This window comes from Malaclemys terrapin, chromosome 2 (genome assembly GCF_027887155.1).
Source record: "Malaclemys terrapin pileata isolate rMalTer1 chromosome 2, rMalTer1.hap1, whole genome shotgun sequence".
Classification (NCBI taxonomy): domain Eukaryota; kingdom Metazoa; phylum Chordata; order Testudines; family Emydidae; genus Malaclemys; species Malaclemys terrapin.
The window spans coordinates 224,470,845-224,495,002 of NC_071506.1; the positions used below are offsets into that span (position 1 = coordinate 224,470,845).

At 43.2% G+C, this 24,158-nt stretch overlaps 1 protein-coding gene across 1 annotated transcript in view; it reads left to right on the forward strand.

Moving 5' to 3' along the window:
• Positions 1-24,158, forward strand: part of HIBADH (3-hydroxyisobutyrate dehydrogenase) — a 123,287-nt gene that overhangs the window by 2,942 nt on the left and 96,187 nt on the right. Inside the window, exons 2-3 of the mRNA XM_054020078.1 lie at positions 9,711-9,871; positions 18,008-18,117. Coding sequence (XP_053876053.1) covers positions 9,711-9,871; positions 18,008-18,117 — 271 coding nt within the window. The remainder of the gene's footprint in view (positions 1-9,710; positions 9,872-18,007; positions 18,118-24,158) is intronic.

A 24,158-nucleotide genomic window follows, 5' to 3' on the forward strand; every position in this document is an offset into this window, starting at 1 on the left:
AACTGCACTGGGACCATTGATGGGACTTGTGCCAACGGTTTACCCTCCTCAAGGAGTACATCAATACATTATTATGCAGTTCCTCCTGGACCACAGAGGCTTAGGAATATCAATGTGGGCTGTACTGGAAATGTTCATAATGCCAATTTTTTGCCACTCAGTAGTCTACATTCATGGACAGACTGACACTATTCCTACCAAATGACATTGACATAAACAGAGTTCCTGTCCCCATCGTTATTCTGGAGGACCCTGCCTACCCACTTTTGCCTTGGCTTATGAAACCATACCCTGATTTCATAAGCCCCGATAAAAGATGGGTTTAATTACACTCTCAGCAGGTGTAGAATAGCTGATGAATGTGCTTTTGGCAAATTAAAATCACGTTGGAGATGTCTACAGACCTATTTGGATGCCAGTGTCATCAATGCTGTCTGCATTACAGTAGTTTGCTGTGCTCCTCTCAACATTTATGAAACTAGAGGTGAGCCATTTCCCCCTGAATGGACCTATGACAGTGAGGGGCTACTGGATCGGTACCCTCAACCAGCAAGTGCAGCTACCACTGCAGGAGCTGGTTGCACCCAGGCAGCAGAAGTCAGGGATACTTTGTGTTCTCACATTATGGACTTACTTGGCCCAATGGAAGAAAGGGAATAGTACCTGTACGAATGTGCTTTTGGGGGTGGAAAGTGGCTAATTAAATGTTGGGGCAGGGTGTTTAGTGCTTTGGAAGGTGTATGGGTTGATTGCCATCCAATGTAATTATGAATGGCCTGGTGATTAATGAATTGGGGGGGCAGCATGGGTTTATGTATAGAATTTATTGAAATGTGAATTGCTGTACCTTGGTAAATAGAGGAATAGTGTTTGCTTACTAATGTATAATTTATTATCTGAAATCATGATTGTCATGTGATGTAGTGATAGCAATAAACTTTCTTGAAGACCTAAAAGGGTTTGTTTGTAAACACGTATTAAAACAGTACAAGTGTCACTCAGTGCTGGACAGACTAGCTCCCATTACAACACATCAAAACACATACCAGAAGAACATTATTCCCTTCCCCTGAAAATGGTGCAAACCCAATCCAACCCCCTGACTTCTCTATGCTTCCTGACCCTGCATTCTTTCCCCCCTTGTTTTCTGCTCACTTGGCACTGGGAGAGGGAGTTGCAGGTATCCACAGGAGAGGGGTTGAAGAAGGAAAGCTGCATGGTGTTTAGTTGCCCTACCCAGCTGCTCATGAGGCCTGAATGCTTGGGCTGCCCCAACACGGAGTTGTCCAAACTACTACTATTGCCTGATGTACAATGCAGGGGGATCAGGCCATGGTGTCGGGAGGCAGTAGGAGCTAATGCTCTTGCAGCCATGATGGACATAAATTGATGAAACCGTTCTCTCCGAGCTCGATCCTCCTCCTGTAGCTGCTGTTCCTGTCCCAGGAATTGTTTTGCAAGTGCCTGCTCAATCTCTGAAACCTTGTCCTTCACTTGGACTGCAAGTCTCAGCCTTTCTGCCTGCTTGTCACCAACCCCTTGCTCCAGTCTTTCATGCCTCTGCTTTTGGTACAGGACCTGCTGGTCTGCTCTCTCAAGAACATCTCCCATAACTTCACCACAAAAACACTTCCATTTAGGATAGTCCATGAAGGTACGTTGGGTCAGGATTGAGTTCCTGATGAACCACAGGCAATAGAGGTTGAGAGGCCCTGAAATAGGACAAGAAATAGAGGGTTATTGTCTAAAGTAGCTCAGTGAAGGAGCACAGAATTAATTCTCGTGGAATCTCAAGGACCTAAAATGTTACATTTCTCAACCGAACTATCCTATATTGTGAAGGGATGCTGTAGTCTACATACTTTCTCGGGACACAGCCTTGTTAACTGCAGAGCAATAGTAAAGTTAAAATTACAACCTTTTTTCTGGGGGGTGGGTGGAGGGGATGCAGATAATGCCCTTGCTGCAAAAGGCTTTCTCTATCATTTCAGGCCTTTCACATTTTGGAGGCTGTAACCGTTCTTGTGGGGCCCTAGTGGCAAAGGGAAATGTTAATCCAAGCTGCTGGTGGGAAACCTGCACTGTATGCAGCAGAAGTATTCAAACATATAGTGACCAAACACCACATCTATGAGTGGAGTGGGCTATAAAGGAGGGCCTGTAAAATACACCCTTCTCTCTATTTAACTATCTGGAGTTCCTGCTTAAATAAAAGTTTGCAGCTCTTAGCAACCAGGATTGTGTCAGAGTTCCTGAGGGAATTAACAGGATGCTGTATTAGCTCACACATGGTTTACCCTGTTGTTGCTGCATACAAACATGCAGAACTCTACAGCGTTCCTCCTCTCTGTGGTTAGTTTTTGCCCAGAACTTGTACAGACACCTCACTCCTACTTGAGAGAAATGATTTTGTGACCTGAAAACATCATGGACTATCTCTAACTGAAATAGACTAGATTTGGAAATAGAAGAATGTTTCCCAAACACTGAGTGCACTGTTTCCAGGTGGCTTCATAGACAGAGGAGAAATGATTAGAGTGGCAAATTTCAAGCCCTTACTACTGAAAGGAAAACGTGAATGATCCTGGCAAACATTCATTACTTTACAATGAAAATGCCCTTTACGCCTCTTTATGAATGTTTGACATTCCCAGTCACCATTTTGCACTCCATATAGTAGGATGGCAGGGGAGGGGAAATACCAAGATGTTGTGATACAATCTGCCAGTAGTGAAGACGCTGGTAGCTGGGGCTTATTGTAATTTTTGCATTGTTTCTTATTATTGTAATAATTAACTGTAAATTGGAGTCATACACTTACTGGCATCTGGGGTGGCTTCTGTCTCCACCAGGTTTCCTGCAGGCTCAGCAGTGGTCTGTTCCTTGGAGGTGGGGGAACCAAACAGCTCTTCCTAATAGGGACCTAGAATTTGCCATTGATCCTGATCCATAGTCTGCTCTGGGACTGATTTCATAAATAGTCACTTCATGCACCTCACTCAGAGCCTGCTGCTGGCTCCCATTTGTGAGATTCAGGGGCCAGCTGGGCACCATCCCAGTCATCATGAAGCATAGTTGGTTCCATCCCCAGCACCAGGCACTCAGTGTCCAGCACCTGGTGAAACTCCTCATACAATGGGCATGTCGTTGGAGAGTTACCCAAGGTGTGGTTCTTGTCCCTGGTCTTCCAGTATTTGCTCTTCAGTGTCTTAATACACTCCCTGCACAGATCACCTATCCTGCAAAGCTGCCAGCTTTTTAGCTATCTGCTGGTATGCCTGGTCATTCCTGGTGCCAGTGCTGAAGGCCACGGTTTTACTGGCCTTGCACCAGAGATTCACCAAAATTTGGCTGTGCTCCCATGACCATAAAGCAGCATTCTTTGCAGAAGACTTCCTTTGCTCAGTCTCCATTGCAAACCCAGGAGGCTCATTAATCAGCTTGCAGCTCAGTGATCAGAAGAGAATGGGTTAACACTGATGGGAGCAGCTGCCATACTCCAAGGAGTGGGGCTGGCTTCCGTTTTCAACAGAGTCAATTACAGATTATTGGGATAGAGAGGACTAAGGAAGTTGGTACATGGAATTGTTTGATACTTCTGGCAGACTCCCAGGTTACGAGTCAAGCGTCTACAGTGCAAAGCAGTAGGGCTCAAACCCTGGGCCCCAGCTTGACTCGTGCTTGGACCCTGCATCTGAGCCCTGGGTTGGTGCAATAGCAGTGTAGATGCAAAGGGGTTTAGCCTTGAACCCAAGCTTAAGCACAGTCTTATAGTGCAGTGTAGACATACCCTAGGTGCTTAAATTGATTCTGCTGCAGGCACTTATATGTTATTATCATAAAGTCCCATTGACTGTGAGAAGTGTTTGCAGGATTGGGTGCCTTAAATGTACCGTACAGTTGCCTGTTAAAGGCAGTGTCAGTCATTCATATGGTCTCTCCTTTCCTCTCTTTCTACACACACATCAGTCTTGTCATCCTCCCTTGTTAATTTTGATTAGTCTAAGGGTTTGCCTGGTTTTAGAGAGATCAGTTGATTGTAATGTCCACAGTGTCATGACTGGTTCAGTCAGCTCTGACAGTTTTCAGATCTGACAGCTCCCTCAGCCAGTGAACCTTCTTAGCACACTTGCTGTGAGTTCCCTAGTGGCTTGCTTGAACTGCTACTTGCAGCTGGCAAACCACACCTGCATTGCTGACTTTGTACATTTGTACTGGAGGCATAAATTTAGCTAAGAGAGAAACATGTAGGGAGAATATTTGTGGTTGTGGACATGTCCGTATGAGGGTACCAGATGGTCAAGGTATGCAGTTTCATCTGGTAATTTCCAGCTGGATGGATTGGGGGGGAGAGAAAGAGAGAGATTGAGATGAAAATATGTAGGGTCATGATGGGGGAAAGCCTTCCTGGGTGGGACTGCTGATTGCTGAAGGAGGTATGTTGGGATAGTGGAGCGGCTTTGCTGGCAAAGTAAGAAGTTTTGCTAACTTAGGGAGTGCTGTTGTTTTTGACAAAGATGACAGCCCTCTCTCCGTCCCCACTGAATCTGTGTTAAGCAGCCCTGTTGTGGACACACACAAACAAACCTTGTATCAATTCAGGGTTGGTAATGTGGATCTACTCAATTGGTTGGTGCTTCTGTTGGTGCCATACAGTTGACTGAAGCACCACTAACTTTAGTGTTCTAATGCAGATTAGCTCTATTAGCCTAATGACAAGTAGATGAAAAGAGAACAAATCCAATATAGTATTTAATCACAGGGTCAAATGTGAATTGTAACATTACATGCATGTTTGGAAAAGAATAGTAGTTACATTTTTATCTTTAAAGTACAAACATAGTTTATTAATCCTCCCAACAGCCCAGTGTCTGTAAAATAATACTTACCTCCATGAGGAAATTAAGGCAAGGGGGCATCTTCACTGGAAGTATCTTACCCATTGATCAGCAATTGCCTGTGAATGTTAATCAAGGAACAGGCATTCAGAGATTCACTCAGTTTTATAGAATTCTTCAGCAAAACTGTGAAATCATAGAATATTTTAGTAGTACTCTGATAGACTTATTTTAAAAGAGAAACATTTAAATTTATAGTCTTGAAATCCTTCTATTCTAAGGCCCTGATCCTGCAACTGGATCAGCACAGGTAGATCCTTGATGTAAACGGGCGAAAGGGTCTGCCTGCACAGATTTGATTGCAGGATCAGAGTTTCTGTTTGTGAGTAAAATGAAGGGAAGGCCTAGCCAGTGGTTTCTTCATGACAACAGAGCAATTGCAAGTATTTTAGGTATTGAGCCTGAAGACATTATAACCAAGCCAAGTTAACTTCTGATGTATGTAGGCACAATTCCGCCAGTATTAATAAAGTTATATCTATGCTTATGCCAGCAGTGAATGTCAGACCCATATGCTTAACCAATGTTTGTGGTTCTATTCCTGATAAGTGAAGGGTAGATTAACTTGGTTAGGAGCCAGGTAAAAAATTTGCACAAATAGTTTATTTGCCAAAACATGCAGTTTGGTCAACTCAAAACTATTCACAAACTTGTCAGATAGTTTAGGGCCAAACTTTTTTTTTTTATTGAGAACTCAGAAGAGGAGGAAGTGGTCTCCCTTAAAACCTTAGCACAGTGATTAGAGCACTCATCTGGGCTTTGGGAGACCTTTCTCTACATCAGGCAAAGGGAGAAAGAGAAGGGATTTGAACTTGAGTTTCCTACATTACAGGAGAGTGCCCCAGCCACTAAGTTATGGGATATTCTGGGGACTGGTCTTGCTCAATTTCTCCTACTGAAGCTGTTCCACTTTCTATGACTATCTGGTCATTAGAGCAGGAACTTGAATTTGAATCTCCAATGTACTAGGTGAGTGCCCTAACCACCAGGGTATAGGTCCATTCTTTCTCTGTCTAGCTCAGGGCAGATCTACACTACCGCTTACCTCGATATTACTTGCGTTGCTCGGGAGTGAAAAAGCCACCACTCTGAGTGACGCAAATTACAGCAACCTAAGCACTGTCCGCACCAGGGCTATGTCGGCGGGAGATGTTCTCCTGACCCCCACTACCTCTGGTGTCCCCCCGCAACTCCCAGCTGCCAGCTTCCGGCCGCTGCGGGCAGTGTGGGAACCCCCAAGCTCCCGGACTCCGCAGGCAGCTCCTGGCTGTGGCGGGGGAACCCCGGAGCTCCTGGCTGCTGTGGGTCCCTGGAGCTGTGGGCAGCAGGGGCACCCCAGAGCCCCCAGCTGCTGCAGGCAGCTCCTAGCCCCTGTGCAGCTGCCCTGCGGTGTGGGGACCTGCAGATCCCCATTTTATCACAGATATTTTTAATAAAAGTCACAGACAGGTCATGGCTTCTGTGAATTTTTCTTTTTTGCCTGTAAGCTGTCCGTGACTTTTACTAAAAATATCCATTACAAAACCTTAGCCTTAGTCATCAGCATAGAGACTGTCGTTGAATTTGTGTTTGTGGATGAGATTACCTAGAGATAACGTATAGAGGGAAAAGAGAAGGGGACTAGGGATAGAGCCCTGTGAAAGATAGAGCACAGAAAGTTGTGGGGAGGAGATATGAGGTGGATCCTCTGAAGGACATGCTGAAGGAGCAATTAGAAAGACAGGAGGTGAACCAAGAGAGGTCAGAATCACAGAAGCCAAGACAGGACTATATTTCAAGAAGAGTATGGTCAGGGGTGTATGTTGCCTCTTTGTTCAGTTGTTTACTATGTTTGGCATGTTTAATGTTTTATAATGATTTGCTCTTTGCATACTTGGACATATAGATATTAGAACATGTATATAAATTATAGTGTAGTCTTCTTTTTCTTTTTTTTATTTAAACTGACAGTATTTATCCAGCCAGATAATTGTTATTGGCATTTGTGGAAACCAGGGCTTAACAGCAGTCCTCTCGATACACCTGACTTATTAAATATGACACTAACAAAATAGTGGTGAAATAAGAGCCTGACTGTTGTTAGCTAAGAAGGCACTTTAATGTCAGAAAAAAACTTTAAAATAATTAATGAAGTGTTTTCTGAACTAAGAAAAATTCTGCTTTAAGCAATGAGACATCTCAAAAGCTAAGTATAGGATATGCAATTTTTCTTTTGAGTTTGGATAGTTTAATTTATTATCCTTATTTCTGTTTGGTCTTCACTTGTCTTAAGGTTTAATCTGAATGAGATTTTCTCTTCCTTTCAAAGAAAAATTGTCTTCTGTAACTGGCAGTGAGACCTAAAAACTGGCATCTGCCCTAGCATTGAGCTAATATTATTTTAATTTAGAATTATTAGAAAGGAATTATTGTACATTGGTATTTATGGGAATTATGCATTGCCTGACATTATATACTCATACACAGTAGCTTGTGCTAAAAATGGCTGAAAACGACATTATTTTCCATGTATCCATAAACTGCCATAGCACATGGTATTAGTATATTGTACATCATGTTATATTTTTCTGTCATATTTTTTGTACTTCTATGAAAGTTGTTCCTGCAGTGAAGACTGTAGCATTTTATAAATAATTTTTATGCCATTGTTCAAGGGACTGATAATGTGTAATTGAGACTTTCTCTTTCAGTGATTTACATTTGGCCACAGACAGTAGTGACAGTCACCATCTGATAGTGGTTTGGCAACCTATGTGAAATGAATTGGTGGTTTTCACAGAACCACAGGGTCTGGTCTGTGCCCTAGCCTGTGACCTCTTTAGTGCCGAGCCCCAGTGGTTCACACAGTTCTGAAGGGGCAGGCCTGTGGCCTCCAAGACTGGACCTTTCTGCTGTGAATTCAGCCAAGCTAGACATGTGCAGGAGGCTTGTACTGTACCCCTTCAGGGTGCAATGCTCTCAGTGAGTATTTGCATCTACAGTAGGTAGCCTTTTCAAAACAAGGTAATATATTAGTCACTTGGCATACAGAATCTGAAAGTCCTCAGCTTAGCAAAGAGAGGCAAAGGTTATAGTCCAGGGGTTGGCAACCTTTCAGAAGTGGTGTGCCAAGTCTTCATTTATTCACTCTAATTTAAGGTTTCATGTGCCAGTAATACATTTTAATGTTTTTAGAAGGTCTCTTTCTATAAGTCTATAATATATAACTAAACTATTGTTGTATGTAAAGTAAATAAGGTTTTTAAAATGTTTAAGAAGCTTCATTTAAAATTAAATTAAAATGCAGAGCCCTCCGGACCGGTGGCCAGGACCTGGGCAATGTGAGTGCCACTGAAAATCCGCTTGTGTGCCGCCTTTGGCACACATACCATAGGTTGCCTACCACTGTTATAGTCCATCCTGGCCAAGCCAGTGCACTCAGCCAACCAAGCTGGAATCCATTTCTGGCTCCAGCTCTCCCCCTTTGTCCTTGGTCCCAAGTGAGAGCCCTTTGTGTCTCCGAGAAGCAGCCTTTATTTCACCTTTCCCCTTTGTTGTATGCAGTGGTGTTGTAGCCATGTCAGTCCCGGCATATTAGAGAGACAAGGTGGGTGAGGTAATATCTTTTATTGGACCAACTTCTTTTGGTGAGAAAGATAAGCTTTTGGGCTACATGGAGCTCTTCCTCAGGTCTGGGAAAGGTACTCCGGGAAAGAAATCTTTCCTTAACCTCTTCTGGCCTTCAAACAACCTTCCAACCTAATCATCGGAAGCAAGCTCCCCACAGACCAGGACATACCAACTCAGAGTCGCACCAGACCCTGCCACAACAACAGTTACAAAACCAGCAAACATGTCTCCACTGCTGCAGTGATCAACACCCCCCACAAAACACCTTTCAAGATCCATGGGTCTTACACATTCCTATCACAACGTGTGGTGTACCTCATCCAGTGCACTAACTGCGCTAATAACAACTATGTGGGAGAAACCAGACAATCAATACACTCTCAAATGAATTCACACAGGAAAATGACAAAAGACAAAATGCCACATCACCTGTGGGTGAACACTTTTCAAAAAGTAATCACTCTTTATCTGATCTATCAGTCCTCATCTTCAAAGGATATCTGCGCAACACTTTCAAAAGACAAGCCTGGGAGTTTAAATTCATAACTTTGCTAGATGCGATGTACCATTGTCTTAATAAAGACACTGGATTTATGGTTTATTACAACAATCTGTAATCCACTAACTCCCCTTTTTGTCCTACGACTACAAGGGTGTTAACAGGCCATGCCACCTTGAACAGTCCCTTAGAATATATGCTAACTACTTAAGCTATGACCTTATATTTAGCTGTGACACTCAATACCTTTCACAGACCTGAGGAAGAGCTCTGTACAGCATGAAAGCTTGTCTCTTTCACCAACAGAAGTTGGTCCAATAAAAGATATTACCTCACCCACCTTATCTGTTCTGTGGCTAAATGGGATTTCTGTCTCCAGGGTTATTGATTAGGTATCATTCATTAATATTCAATTAAAAAATATCCAATATTTAAGTTGGAGAAATATTTTTAAAATTAAATAAAATGTAAATTGCTTTGTCTCAGATTGAGATTATATAGGTAAAAAGTAATGGGACACTGTTTACATTTTACGTGAATAGGATTTAAATCTGTCCACCTAATGAAATTTAAATATAACTGGGTTTGAAGTTACTCCCCCCCCCCCCATGTTTAAATGATGCCAACTAAATTGCTCACTAGATTTTACTCTTATGTTTTAAGGTGTATTTCTCCAGAATATTAATTTATTGTATTGAAATCAGTGTGTTCTAGGGCAATGGCCTCCAAAACCCCAGTTGGATTCATTGGGCTGGGTAACATGGGAAATCCAATGGCAAAAAACCTGGTAAAACACGGATATCCTGTTGTTGCATATGATGTATTCCCAGAAGCTTGCAAAGAATTTCAAGACTCGGGGGCACAGGTATAGTAACCAACTTTCTTTATTTTAATGTTAACTGTTCATTTGTTAAAATGACTTTCCTTCTTAGACGTTCTGACTTTGGTACACATCACTAAGCGTAATTTAAAACAACAAATTACTGATGTGATTATTTATTTTGTTGGGAGGGTTGTAGTGGGAGAAAAAGGGAGGGAAGGAAAGTAAATGATGGATATGTGTTGCTAATTATAAAGCTAATAAGCTGTTCTTCTCCCTCTCCCCGTCTCGTACTTGTGCATCTTGTGATAGCCTGACCCTGTTGCAATGAATGGCAATACTCTCGTTGCTTTTTAATGGGCCCTGGATTCTAACCACTATCCTGCATGATTGTGTGGTTTACACTTGAGAGCAAGTGTCTGATTTAAAAAAAAAAATAAAAAAAAATAAAAAATGTCTTTTTAGATGCTACAGGGCTCTAATAGTCTTGGCACTTGCCCATTATTTGTAGGTGGACTAACGGGCACAGAAGAGCTAAAGACAAAAGATATTGCTAGGGTAAGTGGAAACCAGAACAGAAATAATGTTGTGGCTACTCAGCATGTGATATGATGAACAGTGGGAGAAAAAATATTCAGCAGTTATAAGGGAAGTGTGAGTAGGTGCAGGGAATACAGTTCTAACTAAAGGTCTTTAATTGTTAGAGCTGATTGTAATTGTATTCTTAAATAGTGATAAAGTTACTATCAAGGTGTTCTGCGGGGCAGAACACACTAGTAATTGGACATCTAATTCCGTCTGGTTTTGAATAATGATTTAAAGCTAAAAGCCTGTAAGTGGATCAGTAACCTTTACAGCCTGTTTCTTGGCTTTTATTATTTTGTTTTGTGATAGCACATAGGAGCCCCATGCATGGAGCAGGGCACTGTTGTGCTAGGTACTATACAAACACACAACAACAAAAAAGACTGTATAGTTGATTGTATTCTTGGTATCCTTTGTTCAATGGGACTTGTCAAGGCTGACCATTCATTCACTTCATTGTAATAGAATCCTTGGCATCAGCTGCAAGACTTAACATGAGATATTAAGTGACTTTAAAGATGAGCAGAAATGCTTTTAAAAGTAAGTAAAGCCAAAAGCCTGTTTATGCTCCTGAACACTATATTTATAGTCTCAAATACAAATAACACACTTTAAAAAAAACCCTTGAAAATAATTTCCCCCTTTTCTTCCAGAGCTGTAAATCCTACACCAGCAGTTTTTGCAGGACTTGGAAACTTGAGTCCAGGGGGCCTTGTAGAAGCTACTGGAAAAGGAACATTGGGTGGCAAGGGCTGCCTTTCCTTTGATCTGGGGTGTGGGGTTGAACCAGTAGGAGTGCCAGAGAAGAGAGCAGGGAGCAGTGAAGGCTGTCAAATATCCACGTTCGCTGCAGGTGGTTCCTGCTACTGCTAGGAACTGTTGAATGGGGAGGGGATGCTTGTGTCTTTGCCTGTCCACTGCCTTGTTCCCCAATTACTACAGTAGTCTCAGAAGCAGTCAACTGGGGAAGCAACATATGTAAGAAATAGGGTGGCCAATTATGCATCCCCAAAATACTGGATGTTCCACTGCTTGCAGGAATGTCACACTGCCGGGGTACATATTAGGTCATGTTGGTAGGGGGCAGAGCAGCGCTCTCTTCAAAATGGTATCCCTGGCTGTCTGTGATTCCAGACAAAATCAGATGTGGTTTTGTCTTAGTACCAGATATGGGACGTGCGTAACAAAACCAGGACTGTGTGGTTTAAAACTGGATGAATGTCCTACCTAGCAGGAAGGTGGCCACCTACCTGCCTGTGATGAATAGCAGGTAGTAACAGCCTCTTTTGCTAAACCCAGGTACCTGTAGTAGAGGGTGAAAGGCAGATAGGTAAGGAAAAGGGCAGAGGCATCTGAGTATAGGGGAGGAGCTACAAGAGACTTGGGAAAAGTGCTCTGAGGTGGTATGGCTTAGGATGGGCTTCTATGATGGGTGGCAGAAGGAGTAATCACAGGAAAAGGGATACTTCAGAATAATTTAGAGGTGACCCAATTGTGGGAATTTGGAAGTCTATCCAATTATGACTCCATTTACATACCTTCTAGGACCTGAGTTTGTAGGGGGTGTTCACTAAAATAGTTGAAGATGCTAGAGGCTCATCAAAAAGCCTAAAAAATTGAGTTTTCTGTGCTGCTTTGGGTATATGCAATGGTGTCAGCCTTGCAGGAGAAACACAGAACTGTGAATTGAGTTATAATAGTAAATATTTTTTTTAAATTATTAAACAAGAACTTTAGAAGTGATGCAAACCTCCATGCTTCTGGGCATCAACCAGCTTACAACCATTGGGTGTTAGAAGGAAACTTTTCTGGGGTTTGGTTATCTCATAACTGCCTACTGCTGCAGAGTTTCTTCTTCCAAAACATCTGGCACTGGCCACTGTTGGAGGCAGGATCTAAACTAGGTGGGCCACTACTCTGCTCCGTATGGCAAGTCTTATGTTGGCAGTTGTGGTTTTTTTGTTTTTAAATTAACTCTTACTTTAAAAAGTACAAGTAAATACTGTAAGGCAAGTATTCCCAATTACTTACAATTTTAAACATTTTTATTTCTTTCAAAGTATTTTAGTTAATTTCTGACTGTGCAAATACTAAATGAGATGTATACTGCCAATAGAAGTAGTTTGCTCTGGAAATATTACGCAGATTTATTTCAGTGTCTGAGGGACAAGTGTGAGGGCTTCCCCTTTTTAAAAATAGCAAAAAAGCTTTTAGATATGTGAAGATACTGTCCACTCTTCATGATTGTGCATAATTTTCCTCTTCTCATTCTTTTCTGGATTTAAAGGAATGTTTGTTTGGAAGAGCTCTGAATCAGAACATGGGGAGTAATCAAATAGCTATTTCACGTATATACTATACACACGGTCAGTAGACTTCCAGCTTTTCTGAGGCCTGGTACAGTTTATCCTGTCAGATCATATGCATTCTAGAGCTTTCTCCATCAGAGGTATTTGATGAACTCTTGTCTTAGACTGCAAACTCTTTGAGACAGGGACCGTCTTTGTGTTCTGTATTTGCATAGCACCTAGCATAGTGGGGTCGTGGTTCATGAGTATGGCTCTTCGGCACTATGATAAATAATAATAGATTGGTGGCACTTGTGTTTCCCACTATTTTTGAAAAAAGAAGGCTTTTCCATGGACAGAATGAATAAGCATCTATAGAAAGAAATATTGTTCAATATCTTCTATACACCTGTCTATCCTGATACAGGCTCTGTCTGCACAGGAAATATGTATTACTGGACCAGTTCTAAAACTTACTCAGGTTTTTCTGGGTGGTGTGAATGGGGCAAAGGTTTTAGTTTTGGATTTTGTTTTTGTTTTTTGTGTGTTTTTAATGTATCAGACTGTCTTAATGCAGCTTTGCCCTGCAACCATAACATCCAGGTTTCAGAGTAGCAGTCGTGTTAGTCTGTATCTGCAAAAAGAACAGGAGTACTTGTGGCACCTTAGAGACTAACAAATTTATTTCAGCATAAGCTTTCGTGAGCTACAGCTCACTTCTTCAGATGCATAGAGTGGATATGTGTTCCACTCTATGCATCTGAAGAAGTGAGCTGTAGCCCACGAAAGCTTATGCTGAAATAAATTTGTTAGTCTCTAAAATGCCACAAGTACTCCTGTTCGTTTTGCATAACATCCAGGTAAACTATTAAACTGAAGTGATTTTAACTTATGTACCCAATACAGTGTAGATAGTGTGACTTTATAATGTCTGTAAAAGGATGGAAATAGGTTGCTGAATCTTCAGCTGTACTATCAGTATAAATAACTGACATTTCCACCCCTATCAATAGGGTTGCCAACCCTCCCGGTTTCAGGCCCTATCTCCCGGAGGCTACTGAAGCCAAACTGGGAGATTTTAGGCCACTAAAAGTCTGGTGGTGCAGCGGGGCTAAGGCAGGCTCCCTGCCTGCCCTGGTCCCGCAGCGCTCCTGGAAGCAGCCAGCACATCCCTGTGGCCGCTGGTGGGTGGGTAGGGGGTCTCCGTGCACTGCTTCCGCCCCCAGCGCTGACTCCGCAGCTCCCATTGGCCAGGAAGTGCGGCCAATGGGAGCTATGGGAGCGGCTCCTATGGGTGCGGGCAGCTCGTGGAGCCACCTGCTCTCCCCCACCCCCCAGGGGCCGCAGGGACATGCTGGCCGCTTCTGGAACTGGTGCGTGGAGCCCCCTGGCCCCGCTTACCTTGGGCAGCTCCCGGTCAGCGGCACAGTGGGCTCCGCCCCTGCAGCTCCCCTTGGCTGCAGTTCCCGGCCAATGGGAACTGTGGAGTTGGCGCTCGGAGTGGGGGCAGCGCACGGAGCCCCCTGTCCTCCCAGGGGCTGCAGAGACATGCTGGCCACTTCCAGGAGTGACATGGAGCCTGGGCAGGCAGGGAACCTGTCTTAGCCCTGCTGCGCTGCCACCTGGAAGCTGCCTGAAGTAAGCACCTCCCAGCCGAAGCCCGCATCCCTCACCCCTCCTGCACCCCAGCCCTGGGCCCCATCCTGCACCCAACTTGTTCACAGAGCCTGCACTCCGTCCCGCACCCCAATCTCCTGCCCCAGCCCTAAGTCCCCTCCAGCATTCAAACTCCTTCCCAGGGCTTGCACCCCACAGCCCCTACTGCACCCCAACCCCTGCCCTAGGTTCAACCCAGAGCCCCCTCCCGCACTCCAACCCGCTGCCGCAGCCCGGTGAAAGTGAGTGAGGGTGGGGGAGAGCAAGTGATTGGGGGATGGGCCTCTGGGAAGGGATGGGGTAAGGGGCAGGGCAAGGGTGTTTGGGTTTGTGTGATTAAACAGTTGTCAACCCTACCTATCAGAAAGCTGGAAATAGTTATTTCAAATAAGAAGCTGCATGCAAGTCCAGGTTAAAATTCTGGCTTAGCCCCCACTTATGTGATGGCTGTCATCTTGACTAGATTGAATTGGAGACCCCCCAGAACTAAAAGCATGAGTTTCTACAGCTTGAACTAAAGAAGGACAGACTCCCATCATCTGTGGATTGGGCACAGAGGGAACACATCCTACATACTAACCAGTAGTAAGCCCTTCTGCTGATTATTGCTTCATTCATTCTACCTAGTGTCAATTTTGTGTTTTGGAATCTGTCTACCTCCTTTCACCTTCTGCAATTTTGTCTTACCGCTCAGCAGATACTGTATTGTGTATTTAAAACAAAAAGAAAAAAAAAGTTAATCATTCTTTTGGGTAAACCCAGCTACCCAAACTGTTCCATTTTTTTCTCTTTCAACTTCTCTCTCATGGTCACTGTTTAAAAGCAAGGAAAAAGCCTACCATCTTAAATAAAAGGCAATGGGCCCTTTTGAGGTTTAGAACTTCATAAATACATTATGTATATGAGAGAGTTATATTTATATGTCCTTTGATGTTTGATGTGTTTACTTATTGTGTAAACTCATAGATATCCATTGTGTAGGGATGGTTGGACTGGTTTAGGGTCAAATAAACATGGACCCATATTTTCATTTTTAACCAAACTTCCCCCCCCCCAACATTAACAGTGCCTTGTGATGTAGAAAGCCTTAATTAAATCTTCTTTTTTTTTTTTTTTAAAGTCTAAAAAGCAGAATCTTTTATTTATGCTTTTGTGATTCAGAGTTTATATGGAAATAGACAATCATACTATCAAGGATATTCTTTAGCATGAATGTGTGATATTTAGGCTCTTGAATAGATGGAGTTCTGCCATTGACTTCAATGGGGCCAGGATTTCACCCGCAGCGTGTGTATTTATGCTGTTGATGGTCAGATCGATATCTTTTGTAACAGCTTGATAATTAGCAGGGTGGACATGTTGAAACCTGTATGGAAGTTTTCTGGAGAGGGACATTTGAGCCGTTAACTTTTTACTTAAAAACAAAAACAGTTGTCAGAAACGCATCATTTTGACTGTTTTTTTTTTTTTAAGATGGGGCTCAAAGAAAGAATGAGTACCTTTTTTCTTTTTAACAACTCCTTTCTGTTCATTGTTGCTGTAACTATGCCAAGTAAAATGTGAGATTGTTGTGATCAGCAAATAAACTGTTGCCCTTGGACACCAAAACTTACTCATTTTTAGGTTTGGTGGCTTTGGCTGATTTTAATTTTGCAACACTTCTCCAAAGATTAATTTCCATCCAGTTTGTCTTTGTGATGTAAGAAGTCTCCTACTATGAAAAAGGGAGTTAATGTATTGAAAATAAGCATAAGTCTTTTAGGACTTATTTTAAAATGTCTTTTCTCGCTATACATTTAAAATAATTTTATTAGCAGTTATCAATTGAATTCAATATTGAATTGTGAATTTTTTTTATACATTTTCTGCAATGTTTCAAATGAATACAATGATTCAAAAATTGTAGCAATGAAGTTTGTGTCTTTTTCTCCGTCTTTTATGTGGTTTTGACTTTTATTGTTGTCTGGTCTTGTGTTTTTAAGTGTGACACATCAGTTATTTTTCTCATGTTGCTTTTCTTAAAACACAACTCTTAAGTTCCATCAGTAAGAAACTTTTCATGTAATAAATTGTATTTTGAGGTTAGACTATATGAATGCAGCTGTACTTGTGTTAACTTATTTTGCATTGTAATTGGTCATAATAATAATATCAATCAAGCATATCCGTGCCATAAAATTGATTTTAATTAAACTTATTCTTGCACTCTAATTTTTCTATAAAGTAAAATTTTATTTTCCTGATCTCTCATCTTGTCAAGTTATTTTATTTTGCTTGCTGTCCTTTATAGACAGAAGATATTTAGTGTTGCTTGTCCTTGGGAATACTTTGCTTTTCTCTGCAGCATGCGTTATGCCCAGATGACTGGTGAGATATGGTTTGCTTAATCAATTCCTTGTCATTTCAGGGGCCTCAGATATTGGTAGCACCTGGGTCTCTCCTATCCACTGCCTGTGGCACACAACAGCTTAGGGCTAGTCTACACTTAAAATGCTGCAGAAGCACTGCTGTAGCGCTTCAGTGAAAATGCTGCATACACCAGTGAGGGGGGTTCTTCTGTTGGTGTAGGTAATCCACCTCCCCAAGAGGCAGTAGCTAGCTTGACACGGTGGGTTAGGTCTCAGTGGCATAGTTTATATGACCTAATATCCTAATATAGACCAGGCCTTCATCTCTTGAGGGCTAAAGTCATTGGGGTCCATATAGAGCTATTGGGGTGAAATTTAGTGGCCTGTGATATAGAGGAGGTCAGACTACATGATCTGATGGTCCCTTCTGGCCTTAAATTCTGTGGCACTCCAGGAATTATGCTGCCTGTGACAGTCTTGCCCAGGCTCGTCTAGTCATTCTAATAGGTCTCTGTTTCTAATTTCTAATAATATATATTGTTGTTGGCTGCATTTACCTGTTCCTAAACTGACTTCATTTGTAGGTGAGAGTATGATTATGGCAAGGTGGAAACAAAAAGTCTGAAGATTTCACTCTTTTCACTTTGTGTATCAGTTGTGCTATTGCAGTAATTTAAGATTGGCTGGGGTGGCTTTGCTGTCAGAACTTTTCCAGGACCAATTGCTCTTTTTGCAGAGGGCCTTGGCCTTTGGAAGGCTCCCTGGCAGTCAGCCAGAACATGCATGATGCTGCCAATATGTTCCTGCTGGCAGCATTGGTTAGCTTTAGTTAAAGCTTTAGTTAAAGCTAACCGCAGTATGTTGCTCTAAAATTAAATACATCTGTGGAAAGGGGGGTCTTTTCCTGTCCCTCCCAGTATCTATAGAAGGGACCTATGGGCAGTCATCCATGTGGGACTAATTCTCTAATATTATGGGACCACCCCAGAGACAGTGTGGAGATGCATTTTGCATAGATGGCCTTGTGCTTGTAGTAGATCATTAGTTAGCCCTCAATCTTGGAGGATCCATGGATAGCATGATGATCACACCCCTGGATGGAGAATTTGGAGGAATCTCTGTGACAGGATCCTCATCAAATTTTCTCCCTCCATCACTAAAGCTTGTCTAATGGTGTGTTCTGTTTCCTGTGTCTTCATTTTTGTCTGGCTGTTAAGTTTGGTGCTTTACAAGTCATTAAAGAAGATATTTTCTTTCTGTCTTTCAACAGCAGTTACATTATTTATTTTATTTTATTTTTAAAGGTAATGGATTCCCCAGCAGATGTAGCAGAAAGAGCAGACAGGATTATTACTATGCTACCCTCCAGCCCCAATGCCGTAGAAGTTTACACAGGAGCAAATGGAATTCTAAAGTAAGAATTTGCTCTATGCTAGTTAATTTCCATTTATGATAAAGCCAATATTGATTTTATCAAGTGATTTTTCTATTGTTTTAACTAAATGTTATGCCAGACATGCATTTAACTGATTGGCTTTTATCTGCTTGGTGGTTGTTTGATTGATTTGCTAACTGTAGGATTCTTTCAATAGTAAATATTGGTTAAATGTCATTGACTGAAATAACTTTATCTTTTATTAGCACAAGATTTATCTGTGAAGTTAAGGAGGGACACAATTTAAACTTCATGTTTTTCTAAAAATAAGTGCATATTCCTATTAATATGATACCTAGCTGTTTTATAGTTATTCTCCAGTGTTTCCATATTCATTGGCAATGAATCACTTGCTCAAGCATATCATTTTATTTATTTATTTATTAAATCCTTTGGAGTCAGTGAATCCCATGTCTGGGTTAGATCTGAAATGATGCCATGTTGGCTCACAATAGTGCAGAACATTACCATAGAGTATCTGGACAGACTTTATTAATTTATTTTATTTTAAATTTTAACAAGTTTTAACAAGTTTACAAATCCTTGCAATTGACTCTTGCCGTATTTGAAAGACTATTTGATAAAGAAACTCTAGGACTTGTGGGTGGAAAAAGAATTGCTAGATTATTGAAAAGCGAGAATCATTGACCTGTCTAATATTGATCTTTTCTAACTCAAGACTGAATTCTGCTTTTGGATATACTGAAGGGCTTTTATAAAATCACCTTTTATTCACATTTTAGAATGTCCATTAATATGACAAATGGTACCTCATGGTTTGAATAAGTACACCAGGTAAAGTGCAAAAGGATTTACTCTGCTCCTCTTCTTGGGTGGTTGGGGAATACCTTTGAAAATATGCATATCATTTAAACTGTGCCTTGAAGATGTTAAGATTTGGAGCCAGATTCTCAGCTGTTGTAAATCAGCACAGCTCCATCTGTCCTTCTGGAGTCATCTAAACTCCAATTCATAACAGATGGCACTCCATTAGGAAACTCTACCCCTAATTCATGTGTGGGCAAATCAGGGGTTCACCATTCAGGTATGCTCAATAGGGATGCTCCAAGTTGTTGGTACACAAAGCTCTAGCCAGTCATTGAGATGATGCTCCCTAATCCATTTAGAGCTTTAAAGAGATGGATCAGGACCTTGAAATGGATTGGACATTTGTAGTTATAGCTGCTAGGGTTCGGAGCACTGGTATGATCTATTTTAATCAGGAGTTTGGCTGCTACATGCTTAACCCTCTGAAGTTATTGGGTGGCCTTTAGGGTCTTCCCCAAGTAGAATTAATTGAAATTGTCTCATTTGGCAGTGGTTTGCTTATAGGGGTGACCATAGTTAGCTCTACGTCTGGTAGGAAGGCCCAGAGTCTTTTGACTAGCCAAAGGTACTTCTGGCCATTGCTGCAATGAAAACCATCAAGGATTAGCATCATCTCTAGCAGGATTCCAAGGTTCTGCACCATTTTGATTGATGGAGGAAACCCTTGGTGTGTGAGGGCAGGGGCGGGAAGGGGTGAGTTCTAGCCAGCTCCTTGAGGTTCTTCCTTTTTCTGATCAGTACCTCAATCTTGTTTTTGTTTTGAGCTTGAACCAGCTATTTTCACCCAGGCCCTCAGTTTTGTCAGGCATTCTAACTTGAATGGAGAATCTTTACTCTACACATGTTGAAGGAAGAGTGCTTGTGTAATATTGATGATATTAGAGTCCATAGGATATCTGTGCTACATCTACCCTTGCAACTGTACATGGTTAGATGTGCACTGTTGTGCCATAACCCTCCCCCCTTCCTATTGTCTACATTTGAAGCCCTGAAGCAGGTTCCTGAAGGAGAGTGCTCAGCAAGAAAGCTAGCACGCATGAGGGATGTGGGTATGTACACGGCTCTGCTGTGGCGTGGCCCATACATGTTCTACAGTGCAGTATGGACAGGAGCAAGGGGCATGTACCAGGTCATGAGTCTCAATAGTCCTCCAGGACCATTCCCACGATGCACTGACCCCTTTGCTGCCAGACCCTTATCCCCTGTTGCCACCATTAGTAGCAGCCAGCGCTGAGGACTTCAGAACAGTTTTCTGGTGAACTGCTCTGTTAATCAGCACAGACCATTGTGGATCATGTTCCAAGAGCTGCCACTTGATTTCTGGAGCATACCAGTGTGCTCATCAAGGTGTGGTCAGAGTACACTGTCCTCCTCAACTTCAGCTGAAGTGGCAGGAATGTACACCTCTACTGGAAGATTTCACAGATGCTGGAAGAGTCGGGCATTCACCAAACTCCATCCCAGTGCTGGGATTTCTGGAAGCACCTGAGGTTCCTGTACCCGGAGGGTGATGGACTCAAACAATCATTCCAGGAGGGGACCTAGCACATGCCCATGCTATGATGAGCTAAACTGGGTGCTCCCCAGGGCTCCAAGTACAGACCCTGAAGTGACTCACGACCACCTTCTCAAACTCGCTGGCCTCATATGATGGGACTGAGGGGCAGGGCAAGAAGGCAACGGGGACTGCTGAGGAAGCCCTGGGAGACCTGAAGGACAAGAAGTGTGTGATTCTGTACCTCTGCCCAGCAGACCTGGGTGAGGAAGCCTTCCCCTGAAGAGCCTGAGGAGGACTGAGTGCCGCTGCAGGAACCAGAACCCGAAACTGGTAAATTGCAATATACCCCCGTGTTCCCCTCTTACTCTGGTGATGCACGCCTGAAGCTGCCCCACCTCCCTGCCCCACCTCAACAGGGTCCCCAAGCAGGACGTAGCTGTAAATCAATGATTTCAGTGAAATCCTATGAACTACTGTAATGCATTTAGCAGAAGCTATAACAAAAGATTATTAACGAGCAGTCCCTATGCCTCTTCATTTCACTGCCAACACCGTGAACAGTGATAGTCCCTGGGCTGTGTGAACTGGAGAGAAAAAGAGTGTGTGTGTAAAGGGTTCGAGTGGGTAGAAGAACAATTTTATGACACTTATGGCTGGTCAAAGACCCCAAAACACTCCTCTGTCCTACCCCCTTTCCTTTCCTTTTTCCTTTCCAAATGGGAGCCTGCAGAAGGGAAATGGGAGTATTTGGTGACTTGGTGCAGGCCTTGTTAGATCTGGAAACAGAAAGGGCACACTTTGGTTGTCCGAGGAGTATCAGAGCGGTCCATTCTCCTGATGACCATTTCATATGTTTATGACCGTTCCCAGTCCCTGGTGTCTGGCCTCTCTGGTGCTGAATCACTCTGCAGGAGCCAGGTGAAGTGGAAGTGGGTGAAGGATCCTCTCTGGCAGTTGCACAAACACAATGCTGTGTCCTTTAGCAGTGGAGAGGTGACAGGCTTGCAGTGTTAATCAGAAAGTTCAGGGAAGAAAATACACTTGCAGTGTGACTCTCTGCCCCTTTCAGTGCTGTTCACTGGACACGGGGCCAGTTCTTTCTAGTGCTGCAGGGTTGACTAGGGGGTGGGTGAACATTCTTAGTGATTCTCTGTTCCTCTTGTGTCTGGAAACTGTCTACTAGCTTGGAATATGGTCAATTGCCTCTCAGATTGCCTCCCTGTCCTATAAGCATAATTCAACAAATTTTTCATGCAGCTGAAATTCAAACTGGTTCTTCAGGTTTAAGGACAGGGCAAATGTGCTTGGTTCACCTTCATAGCTCACCAAACCCCTCCACTCATAAATACATAGACAGGTGGCCATTAGTAAAAACTTCTCTCTGACATAGGTGGCTGGAGCCCCTCCACAGCACTGGAAGTACACCTTTCTGTTTTCATTTCGGCACCTTGAAAAGTACTATGTTCTCCAAATAGTGTCCAGCCTTTAAAGAACAAATAAATAAGTGGTGATGTACCCCTGGAAAGGAACTAAACCTCAACCCAACCAGCTCCTCCATGCACTGTAAACATTACAGCATTTTAATAATAGTACTGCAGGTATATTCCCATTATTACACTTAGCGCCTTCCTCATGGGCTGCAAAAGTGGTCTGAGAAGGAAGGAGACTAACAGTTGCATTCCTGAGATGCTAAAAAGTATCAATATTGTGGCCTTTGGCAGCACAGTTATATTATGGGGGTAGGCGGGTTTCTTAGGTTCCTTCAAAGAAGAAATCAAATATAATTCAACCCACTCCACTGGGTTAGGGCAGGAGCAATGTCCTAGAGATAGCAGACGAAGAAGGGCCATGGGGGACCTGCTCATTGGCATTGACAGAAGGAGCAGGAGCAGTTTGAGTTCCTTAGGGTGAGGGATAATTGGGCCTTTGGGCAGGATGAGACACTGATGAACTGGTTCCTGGATCTGGAGTCACACCACAGTTAACAGGAGTATGCCCAGAGAGAACAGAATTGTGAATTCACGCAGCTGCTAGAACTGGTGGCAGAACACTTTCGGGGCTTGCCCGCCTCTGTGACCACTGCTTCTCCCCAGGAACAGGCACTGCCACCTCCCACTGCTCCCCCAGCTGCCAAGCAGGATGCTGCTGATGTGGTGGATCCAACCCACTGTCCTCTCGTGGTGGGGAGGAGCACGCTGGACACCTGTCACAACACCCTCCACTGGCACCTGAAGCCCCTTGCAGGGGAATTCCCCAGAATATGCAGGAGTGGAACGATGAGCCTGAGCCGGTGGCTGTATCCCAGCCGGTGTTCAGCACCCAAACTCCACCCAGGAGTCATCGTTGTTTGCCCCCTTGCACAATATTCTGCATCTGTTTCCCCCTCTTTCTGAAGGGGAGTGGAAGGACAAGGAGATGGGTCCAAAGCAGGGTTCATGACAGTGAACTAAATTGTGAAATAACTGTTGCTCTCCAAAGCACTGGAATGGAAAACAGAAGAGAAATTAACTGAAATGTCTTTACGCTTTTGTTGATAACTTGAGCGACAATACAGACAGAAGAAACCAACCTACATTAACATTGAAGATATCTGACACTGAGCTGTGCTTTTATGACTCATCCTGCCTCACCCCCAAACAATCACCACTTGCACCCGGGGTGTACTCATTCGTAACAGCGAAGTGTTGTGAGCACCGGTTTCAGAAAACATTGTGAAGAAGGAATGTGGGAAGCCCACCCCCCCCAAAACCTTACATAACATAATCAGTTATTTAAGAATGATTAAGTGCATAAAGCATGCAGTTTCTTGGTCAGCTGTCTTTGGTGTTTCAAATAGTTTTGGGTCCATTCCATCCAATAACTAGTACTGCACCGCACGAACATTTGTCCCGCCAGCAGGAGCAGAACCACATCATCATACACTTGCTCCATGCCTTCCATGCAGTTTGGCAGAGGTGAGAGGGAACTGCCATTGCCAGACGTGTGAAGGTGCCATACCGTACCAGCACTTCCCAGAGTATCTCCTGTGATGCACAAGACTCTGGGTTACAGATCCTGAAGTGGTAGCACTAACATTGTTTACCAAAAAGGGACATCGTGGATGTGGGTATATGCCTGTCAGTGAATTATACCCTGGCCAAGCACAGCATGTGTGGACACTCAGTGCAGGTACAGGGTGCATGTGCTAGCAGTAGATAGACAAGTACCTGGGCCCAAGTGGAAGTGTAGACCTAGCCTTAGAGTCTCTTAATAGATATTGATTTGGTGTATGGTTAGGGCAGATTGGACAGAAATCTTACCACACTAGGCAAGGAGGAGGAGAAACTGTGTGGGAGCACTCCTTACCCAAACCAGAGAGAGGAGGGGGAGCTCCCCTCTCCGTTCAGCAGAGGAGTGGGACACTTTTCTCCCTGCATTCTATTACCGTAATTGCTGGCAAGATGGAAGGACAGAATAGGGCCCTGAAGGAATCTGTAGATTAGAACCTTTGGAGAAGCATAGTTGTCCCATGCTTTGGGACCTGTTCAGGTGAAACCTGATGAGTTTAGGGCATAACTCTCTCCACAGTGGCTGCCTTCCGTGGGTGGAAGTAGCACTTAATCATGTGTCAAAGGCAGCCAGTAGGTCTAAGAGTACTCTGATAGTGAGTTCAAGCTGTAGAGAACCTAAAATCCTGAAAGCAGTTAAAAGCTGC